The sequence below is a fragment of the Desmodus rotundus genome, chromosome 3 (genome assembly GCF_022682495.2).
Source record: "Desmodus rotundus isolate HL8 chromosome 3, HLdesRot8A.1, whole genome shotgun sequence".
Classification (NCBI taxonomy): domain Eukaryota; kingdom Metazoa; phylum Chordata; class Mammalia; order Chiroptera; family Phyllostomidae; genus Desmodus; species Desmodus rotundus.
In genome coordinates, this window is record NC_071389.1 from 124,212,506 (window position 1) to 124,223,737 (window position 11,232).

Consider the following 11,232-nt stretch of genomic DNA (forward strand, 5'->3'; position numbering starts at 1 on the left):
ACACCCAAAATTTTAATTTCCTTTGTGAATTTCTTTCCTCCAAATTCCCACCCAATAGCTTTTTTCAGTGTACCTTCAGTGCATCTGGGATGAATACTATGTCCATACTTCTCTGGTTTCTTTCATTTCATTACATTATATTATGGGGAGGGAGGTATTATTTTATTGTTATATCTCACTAATGAAAGTTGACAGGTCTGTTATTTGCTTTAATTTTCATTCTGTTTCTCATTAAACATCTATTTTTTAATATGTTAATATTTATTTTTAAAGCTAGGGGAAGGGATGGAGAAAGTGTGAGAAACATCCATCAGTTGCCTCTCCTAGAGGCCTGGACTGGGGACCGAACCCACAACTTAAGCATGTACCCTTACAAGAATACAAATAGCAACCTTTCACTTTGTGGGATGATGCCCAACTGAGCCACACTGGTCAGGGCAAAAATCTATTTTTTCTTACATTATTGTTACCGAGATTCATTTGTTCAGAAATAACTGAGATTTCCTTTTCATTTTGATTTGCTCCACACCAATATAAACCTCTTCACTGATCTTATGCTGATGTACTAAAAATCTATACCAATCTTATATGTTATGTGACATTGGAATAAATTTAATTTAGACAGTTGAAAGATGAAATTTTATAAAGGCCTGGTTCTTGATATATATGATGAAGAAATAATTTCATCCAAATTAATTGTTAGTAATTGTGTGCCTCTATTCTACAGGAGAGAATGTTTAAATTTCATCAAGTGAAACATATTTTTGAAATACTGGATAAAATGAGATGCCTGCGAAAACGTTCTACAGTGTCATTCTTGGGAGCTCTTGTAATTTTCCTTCTATTTATGAACTTATACATCGAAGATAGCTATGTTCTGGTAAGTTTTGGAGGTTGATTTTTGTTGTTGTTTAAAATAAGGCCTAAATCAAACTAGATGTATTTCACTAGTAACCTAATTTCAATTTCAGGCTATTGGAATAGCCTTAGTTTGAGCAAAATTATAACATATATATTTTCTACCTACTTACTTTTTGTACTAATTTTATATTACCAATTTCACAATTGTTTTAATTTGTGTTACAGTGTTTTTTAACACTATATATATTGTAGTACAAATATTTATATCTAATTAGAAATGTTAGCTATTATCAGTGCTGAATTAATCTTATGTAAAACCACATCAATATTTGAGCTTTAATTTGAGATACATAGAACAAACAAAATTTGCTTAGTGGTATTACACCTTACTTTCTCTGCTTTTCTGCATTATCAACATTTACAAAATCTCATTGTCTAACTAATGATATCAATTGTGATATTTTGCCAAGAAATAATATTTTATTGCAGTATGTGACATCTCATTTAGATTTTGAATTGCTCTAAAAGGTCACCAAGTTATATATTTATATTTTCTGATAGTGATGTAGAACCTCAAAATCTTCAGTGGTTTATAAAAGATAAATTACCAAAATATATTAATGTTAAATGAATTATGGAAATATTCAAAAGGATTTCTTCTGGCTAATTGTAAGAACTTAAATTGTTTCAATAATTTATTATTGTTGTAATTATAAAATAAGTTTATGTGTGATGAAAATAACATGGACATTATTGTTTATTCACATTTCCTATCTAGGCTGAGCCTAAGATATCTGGAAAATATCCTAATTTTTGTGTTACTATTCCTGTTCACATATTTCAGAAAATTAAATTTGGACATATGGAAGACTGAAAAGTATTTTCCATCATGCAAGCATACTGAAAGTTTGAATTAATGCTAATACTAATTATCTCTTAGTAAGAGATTATCTGAAAATAACCACAAAGACTATTTCTCAATAAAATGTTCTAATTTATTAATTAAAATGGTTTGCTATCTATTATTTTCCATATACTATTCCATATCCTATGAGGCAACCATATGATTTTTGTGCAGATTTTCTTAGAAAGTCTCCTATAAAACATTGTGCCTTTTTTGTGTTTTTCTTGCATGGTGAAATTCTGCCAGATGCCTATTGTCTTGACATTGCCTAGGCCTTTTACCTTCAAGTATAGTTCTTGATCTTGTGAACACTTCAATCTACCATTCAGTCAATTCACAATGGCTGAAATGCCACAGATTAATATAATTTGACTAGGCATGATTTAGGTGTATAGTGCACTGAGAAATTTACTAATGATATGCATTTTGAAAACTTGATTATTAGGTTTATAAGATTTAAGGACAATTGAGCAAGGCCCATGTGATCCAACTTTTTTTTTTATAAAACTAAAGATCATAAATTAACTAAAGGAGCTCATTAATTAATGATTTAAGTGTGTAATAAAAATTTACTTCTTGCATCTGTGTCTTCCAGTAGAAGGAAATGACATCTTGTAAATCAAACACATGGAATTGGCAGGATGCTTGCGTCCAGTGATTTGCTGCATTTATGAGACACTTTCAGGAGCAATTTTAACGATTCATTTTAAACAGACAAAGATCACTGTGTACAACAAACATCTTTATATCTTTTTGGAATAAAATCTCTTTAAATTCATTATAAAATGTTCAAGAAGTAATAGACTTCTTGATATGCATGAGAAGATCAAATATTATTGCTCTGTTTTGTAAATTTTTATATATTCTTATTTAAATATGGGCCCTAGCCCCCTAATGTAAAAGATATGATTTAATTTAGTAGCTACTACTACTACTACTAAAAAGTACTTTCTCATTGAAATTTCTTCTGGCTTTATTAGCCAGAAAGTATCCAGCCATGTAATATGAAAAATAGAGACACTTATGAAGAAGATACGGGACACAAGAAACAATGTTCATAGGACAATGATGTCTCAGCCCCCTTCAAGGTAGACACCTTGTGACCTCACATAGTTCTCCCAGCCTCCCTTCCACTGTTCTAAACACTCTGGAATCACCATTAGCTGCTTCATCATATTTTCTTGAATCTCATCAGAGGTCTGAAATCTCTTCCCTTTCAAAGATGATTTTAGTTTTGCGGAAAGCCAGAAGTCACAGGGTGCCAAATCTGGGCTGTGGGGGTACTGAGTCACCTGGGTGATTTGATGTTTCACCAGAAACCTCTGCAGGAGACGTGATGCATGAGTGGGCATGTTGTCGTAATGAAGCTGCCAATCACCGGTTTCCCATAGCTGTGGCCTTCTGAATCATCCGAATAGTTTCCATGGAGGAATATTCAAGCTTAAACCAAAATTTGATGCAGATTCATTGCTGTACTCACTCAGTCATTTTGAATGCCATAGCCACACAGTACACGTGCTCACTCAATGAAGTCTGCCGGCCCCACCAACTAGTACAGTGAAGTCATCAGTGTTCACACGTGTGCATTGCAGGCCACTGTCCTTGGCTGCCAACTTGCATTGATGTCATGCAAACCATTCTCGTTATATTAACAATATTGTCAATAGTTGTATATTGTGGTCAATATTGTATATTAACAATATTTTAATATTGTTAATATAATGAGAATTTTTCTGGACAAACCTCATATCTATCTAGTCAAATTGCAAATTAGCCCTGGTACAGAGAAGAAATTACTTCTTAGCTTTAAAATCTCTAATTTTTTTACAACACATCATCTTTACACTGTTGTATGTTCCTCACCCCAAGTCAAGTTGGAAAAAATGAGTTAAAATGATTTTAAATGCAAGAAACCCTATGACTGAAAATGCAATGGAAGTATTTTATCCATTTAATTTTTCACCATGTACTAGATGATATTAACTACCTAATTTGTATTTTGAGCTAAAATTTATCCCAGTGCTTAATGTGTATAAATATTGGAAACATTCTTTAAATATTAATATAAATTTATATTAAAATTGTTCTTCTAAAAAAATGTTTGATTATTCATGGAAAACTCTTCCCCTACTAGAATGGACTGCAGTTTCTTTTTAACATTTCCCCTTTCTGACCTTATCTGTGTTATTTCATTTTCCCCAAAATTATCTGACTTGATTTTCTCTCTTGACTCTAAAATGACACAATACATGCAATTTTCTAAGCTTAGACATTATTTGGTCTTTCTTTTCCTGTCTTTCTTATTTCAGGGAATACACTAGTTAAAATTCAGAGAAATCAGAGTACCAGAAGTAGTAAGGTCTCCAGAGTTACTTAGCAAATTCAATTCTACTCTTTTTGCTGGGAACTGTGTTGGTGGCCTGAAATCCTGGGTGTGTAGCAGTTCATTGTGTTGCCTACATATTAGAGACACATGTGCCTTTCAGAGGTCGTATGAGATAAATAGCATCACAACACACACTAAGTAGAAGAGACACTGCGTGTCCAATCAACTTAGCCTCTGGGCTATGAGCATCTTCAAAGTAGCCACTGGGATATATATTTATTCTGTAGCTAGTCCACTGAATTGCATTCCCATCCAGAAAATGATTGTCATAAAACTGAGAACTATTACTATAACATAGAGCTATAGAAACAAAGTATCCAGGTAGAGCCTGGCTGTTCAGGTATGTGCCTCTGGAAAGCAGACAAGAAGGCTGACTCCAGTAAAAGTTCCATTGTTTATTTATGCTGAAAAGGGCAAAGCTTATTCTTGAGAATTTTATAAAGTTATTTTATATTTTTCCATTTTAATATTTTATATTCTATGGCCTTCGATCAAGATGAATATATTATATCTTATCACAAAAAATCTGTATTTTTATGTGTTGAAGATAGAATTCTTAAAGTAATATCCAATGCCCTGCACTTCCTTTAGAATGTGGCATCGCCCAAGGACAGAATGGTAACATGAATTCAGTGTTCTGACTACTGTAACTTTACAGCTATATCTTCTAGACTATATTGGTTATGGACACCATTACATTACTATTAAAGTAGTTGATGCTAAACTGAGTCCTAGTTATTTGTGACAGCCTAAATTTTCTCATTTAAAACTTTAATAATGTTTTATAGGTTTTCAGAAAGACAAAGATGAAAATATTTACATTTAAAGTTTTAAAATAGATTCAATGGATATTTAATTAGTATATCTCTAAAAAATCTAGCATCCAAGGTTTAATTTTTATAATTTCAAAGTCGATAACTTACAGATGGCAAATACATTGTAAATCTTATAAGAGACTAAAGAGTTTTTCTTTGTTCAAATTATCAAAGCAATATAAAATATAGAAATACAGTGTTAAAAAGCAAAGGCAGGTTTATAAACAGAACTGAATATACAGAAAGAAGATAAGAATGAATCTCAGTTTAGCAAGGACAAGATTGAAAGCTCCTCCCTGTTGTGGTCAATGAGTCTCAACTTTAATTTTAAGCACATTGCAGTCTGGCCATAGATTTAAAAGTTTGATTAGTCGCCTTTTCCATTGACATTTGAATTTGACTCAAAGTAGTAAATGTTCCAATTGAGGTAAATTGTGTATTTGAATGCTTACTAATCTTTTAAAACAAGGGTTTAATTAAAGTTTTATTGACCACAGCCAAATAATATGAGGACCAAAATTATTTAATGCATTCACTTTCTCTTTAATTGCTTTCCCATGCCTCACCTGCCATTCTGCAGTAAAGAGTTGAAACGTCTCCATAAAACCACACAGTAGACATCTCGCAAAAAAAACCCACCATTTTTTTCTAAATAGGTTGTCCCCAAATATATTCTATGTATTATGAACCATATACAAAAGCCAAACAAGTCATCATTTTGCAAATAATATACAACTAATAGAGGTTTGATCAAATGGCGATTAGAAAAAAATAGATACAATTGAACTTATATTAAAAAAAGAAAGAAAAAAGAAGCAATGAATGGTTAACAGGATATATTTCAGCCAAATATGAATATGTTTTGGGAAATATAAACCTTCCCAAAGATTGAATTGCATAAGTCCATTACCAACTAGACATTTAAAGGGGTTCTTACAAATGGAAGAATCAGACTGTTCACTTCCGACAGAATACCACACACACAAGCAACGAGCAGACGTATTATGGGAAAGCTAGTGGCAGAGCTGAAGACTTCTCCTTGACTTGGTACAAATGTATTCCACCTGAAGCACCTCAAAGATGTGTGAATAAGACGCTGCCCTGTCACAACCGGCATTCTCAACACCCTTTGATTATTGTGGCCGAATAAGTTGCTGACTAACACTTCTTGATTAATAGGTTATCCAAAATCCAGTTATATCTAGTACTGCATTTTCCTCATGATCCCTAAAATTTCCCAATCAGAAACAGTGGGTGATTTTTTATGAGCCAGTCTTTAAAGAAGAGAAAATAGCTTAACGTGACTCAAATATGGGGAATTTAGTGGCAATTAGTTTTACATGAAACTGTAAAATAGATTAATATCAAATTTTAAGATCCTGGAATTATTGTAAAGAAATTGAATTTTAACATGAAGGCATTGGGAGTTTTCATGCAGAGATTTTTTTTTATCAAGATATTGTCATTATTAATGTACACTACAGCACAACGAGTTAAGTATAGTATGAAGAGTAAAACAGAGTAGAGGGAGCTGCAGCGGAGACTCTAGGTAGGAACTGAGGTGAAAGATAATGATCTACAGCAGTGCCAGTAATTGAGATTTATATGATATGCATATTGTATATTGGACACATACAGTCATTGTATAAGGAGAAGCTTCGTTTTAATCCATGACCATCTATTATTCATTTATTTCCTCTGCCTCTGTGCTGGCACTCAGGAAGGAGACAAACAACTTATAAGGGAAACATCCACACATCAGCTGAATTCAGAACGCTATGTGCATACTTTCAAAGATTTATCTAACTTCTCAGGAGCCATCAATGTCACCTACCGCTACTTAGCTTCCACTCCTTTACAAAGAAAGCGTAAGTATCCTTACAAGTTTAAGTCAAGAGTACTAAAATATTTTGTTTAAACATAATGAAGACTTGCTCCATTTGTACAACAATAAAAACTTACAGGGTTTATTTTATAACATATTTTGGGGGAATATTTCAATGTTTCTTCACCAAATACAATTACTCACTGATCCAATTCTATTAATAAAATAAAATGAAATGCCTTACTGTCTATGAACTTTTTAGCAGTTTGCTGGAGGACCATGTAGAGACTAGGAACAAATCAATGTACTTTAAATTTAAAAATGTTTAAAGTTATCTTTTAAAGATAATGATTCTCATATTGATGTGTTTTTAAACTTTAATGGTTTGGTTTTTATAACTTGCCACCGGTTTTTAATTAGTGACAGTCATTGTATCTGTTTCCCAAGGCGTTATAACATATGTCACAAACTAGGTGATTTACACCAACAGAAATGCATTCTGTCACAATGGTGGGGGCCACAGGTCTGAAATCAAGGTGCTGGCCGTGCCGCACACTAGAGGCGGTCTAGTGGAGAATCCTTCTTTGCCTCTTCAAGCTTCTGATTGCTCTTGGCATTCTTTGGTTTGTGGTAGCGTAATCACAGTCACTGCCTTTATGTTTTTATGGCCTACTTCCTTTTGTCTCCTTTTGTCTGTGTGAGTCCTCTTCTCTTCTTATAAGGTCACTAGTCATTGAATTTAGTGACCACTCTAAATCCAATTTAAATACACTACAAGATTCTTAACTAATTACATCTTCAAAGACCCTACTTCCAAATAAGGTCATACTCTGAGGTTTTAGGTAGACACGAATTGTTGGAGGGGAGAGTTCAACTCACTACTAGCAGTTTGAATGCAGAAAGTAACATATTATGTTTCACTGAGTTCAAGGCACCATAGATGATGGAAAGTATAGTGATCTAATTACTGCACCACTAAGAAAATAGGAATGTTTATCAGTTTTAATAGTAAGATGCCATCAATTGTAATATGCAACTTAATTTTAAAATATTTCTGCATAAAATATGAATTTGAGAATCAGTGAAATACAGCAATATCGTGAACTTCTTAAAAGATTGTGTGAGTACCACAAAAACTGAGTTCCTTGTTACGAAGTGTTTATGCAAGTGGATTGGTGATCACCAAATTGAGGGAATTGTAACTTAACTCAGATTTCTTTAGGTCTGTCATTCATTTTACCATTCCAAGTATCTACCTCTCTTAAGCTTCTAACTGCATAAGACTGCCACTAACTTTTTTATCTACATCTGTTATACCACCTTGGTCAAACATTACTCAATTCCCTTTTCCCATGCTCAGTTTACTAATGTATATTGGCACATATGCCAAGTGCTCCATATGAAAGAGGCAATGTAGAACAGAGAGTAAAGGCAGGACCGTTTGAATCTCGCCACCACACTGCTTACTGCATGATGTACTTTGCACAGGTCACCTAACCTCAGTGTGATCCAATTTCCTTAGCTCTAAAGCAGGAGTGATATGCACAAAGCTAGACCAAGACTATTATGAATATTAAGATGCATATTGAAAGCAAAATGCATAAACTTCTGCCTTTTTTGTAGAAAGTGTTCTATTAGCATTGCCATTTTTAGGCATTAATGGAGGCTGATGGCTTGAGTTTAATTGCATCAGCTTTCAGAAGTCAGAGTAACTAAGTCAGGTATTTAAATAAAATGTGCAAATCTCTATTCCAGTGACAGACTAGTAAGAAAGATGTTTCTTGGAAGGACTTTTTTCAGTATTGCACAATTCACATGATGTAGGTATCTGTAGGACAACAGTGATCTTAATGATCATAAACATGTTCTTGTTTTACAAATTGTGATTGTGAAATTTGATTCTATTCTCAGTTGTGGCAAAAATGAAAACTTTAAAAAGTGGGAATATTTCCATAGAAAGACATCTTCTCAGAGACAAACTGTCATTTCACCAGGTTTAATTTTATTCCTAAGTATATCCAATTTCTAATTTTAGATTTTAGTATCAGAGTAAAAATTTCTCCAGATAAAATCAATATAAAAAGCATTACAAATACAAGATTAATATTCATGCCTTAGAACAATGTACCATACATTTGAGCAATAATGCAATTTTTCAAAATGAGCTCATGATACTGTTTGCATTCTGATTAACTTACTAGGTAAATTTCAAAATAAAGTTTTGAAGTCCAATTATGCATTCTTCTGATGTAAGAATGACAGTGATCGAAGAAAAATTAAAATAACATGTTTTCTATGAAAATTTTTAAGACAAATAAAGAATGAGTTATTCTTAATTTATTTTTTCATAGTTTGAGACTGTCATTTTTAGCTGTGAATTTTCTCCTCCTCAGGTTTTTTTAAATAGCATGTATATTATCTACATATGTATCTTCTCTAATGGGTGTGTATGAGAACATTAAGCTGAAGAACACTTTAAACCATATTTTTCATTCTATAAACAAATGTTTACAGCAATAAGACTCACACATCATTGTGCTTGAGCTGCAATTTTCCATAAAAAGTATCAATTATGTATAAGTTACTATTGCTTTGATGTGTTTAACATAACATTTTTAATCACAAAATGTTCTATACATAATCATTCACTAGACTTACTTAATATAGTGGCAAGCCTGGGGGAAAATAACTTTTTGTTTCTATTCTATGTTATTCAAAACCTATTTTTCATTTAATATGTCCTCCTTCTGAATCCTTTTGCTCAGGGTTTCTTACAATTGGACTTTCATCAGTGAAACGAAAAAAAGGAAACTATTTACTGGAGACAATCAAGTCAATTTTTGAGCAATCCAGCTATGAAGAGTTGAAAGAAATCTCGGTGGTGGTTCATCTAGCAGACTTTAATTCATCCTGGCGTGAGGTCATGGTTCAGGATATTACACAGAAATTTGCCCACCACATCATTGCGGGAAGATTAATAGTTATACATGCCCCAGAGGAATATTACCCAATCCTGGATGGCCTTAAAAGAAATTACAATGATCCAGAAGATAGAGTCAAATTTCGTTCCAAGCAAAATGTAGATTATGCTTTTCTGCTTAATTTTTGTGCCAATACTTCAGACTATTATGTGATGCTTGAAGATGATGTTCGATGTTCAAAAAATTTCTTAACTGCCATCAAGAAAGTTATTACATCTCTAGAAGGAACTTACTGGGTAACTCTTGAGTTTTCTAAGCTTGGCTACATTGGAAAGCTTTATCATTCACATGATCTCCCACGTTTGGCACATTTTTTATTAATGTTTTATCAAGAAATGCCTTGTGATTGGCTATTGACTCATTTTCGGGGTCTATTGGCTCAGAAAAATGTTATTCGTTTTAAACCATCTCTCTTTCAGCACATGGGTTATTATTCATCATATAAAGGGACAGAGAATAAGCTGAAGGATGATGATTTTGAAGAGGAGTCATTTGATATCCCTGATAACCCTCCTGCGAGACTATATACCAACATGAATGTTTTTGAAAATTATGAAGCAAGCAAGGCTTACAGTAGTGTTGATGAGTACTTTTGGGGAAAACCACCTTCTACAGGGGACATCTTTGTGATTATATTTGAAAATCCAATTGTGATTAAAAAAATTAAAGTGAGTACTGGAACAGAAGATCGGCAAAATGACATTTTACATCATGGAGCCCTAGATGTTGGGGAAAATGTTATACTTTTCAAACAAAGTAGACAATGTGATACTTACATAAGACTAGGGGAATTCAAAAATGGAAACTTTGAAATGTCAGATGTGAATCAAAAAATTCCATTTGATATACAGTGTATAAGGATATACATTACCAAAACCCAAAAGGAATGGCTGATTATTAGGAGTATTAGCATTTGGACTTCTTAGCCAATTAAATCAGTGTGTCCTGTCACTGAAACAGGTCTTCCTGTTTCCTTTTTGTTACCTTCCTCTTTTGCTACCTTTGTCCTATGGAGTTAAAGCAACAGATGGGACATTTTAAAAGAAAAGTCAATCACCTTGGCAGTTTTGATTTACTCATTTTCATCACAGTTTTACTCTAATATACATTTGCACTTATATCAAATTCTGAAGTTGAATATAAGTTCACAGTTAATACTACTTTCATATCTATTTTAATGTTATTATGTTAGTTTCAAAAATTTAACTGAGTGTCGAAAAGGTGGCATGAAGAACTTAAAAAGAGAAATTTTAGTTTATTGGATGGTAAGTCTTGAAAAATATTTTCCAACTGTATACATTTCCTCAATAATTGATAATTTATCATATCATCAGATAGCTTTTTTTAACCCTTTGTGTGAATATGCAGTTGGTTAGAACGATAATCCGTTGTGTTCTGGTTTTTGGACACTGAGTTTTCCATAGACCCTTGTATATCTACAATGAATACCTCCTCATGGA

At 32.9% G+C, this 11,232-nt stretch overlaps 1 protein-coding gene across 2 annotated transcripts in view; it reads left to right on the top strand.

Annotated features, from left to right (window-relative positions):
• The window catches only part of MGAT4C (MGAT4 family member C), a 229,136-nt gene extending 218,407 nt beyond the window's left edge, over positions 1-10,729 (top strand). For both annotated transcript variants that reach the window (XM_045191965.2, XM_053919474.1), the window contains exons 2-4: positions 728-880; positions 6,687-6,834; positions 9,557-10,729. In XM_045191965.2, the coding sequence (XP_045047900.2) occupies positions 734-880; positions 6,687-6,834; positions 9,557-10,698 (1,437 nt within the window). In that variant the 5' untranslated portion in view covers positions 728-733 and the 3' untranslated portion in view covers positions 10,699-10,729. The remainder of the gene's footprint in view (positions 1-727; positions 881-6,686; positions 6,835-9,556) is intronic.
• The last annotated feature ends 503 nt before the right edge of the window (positions 10,730-11,232 follow it).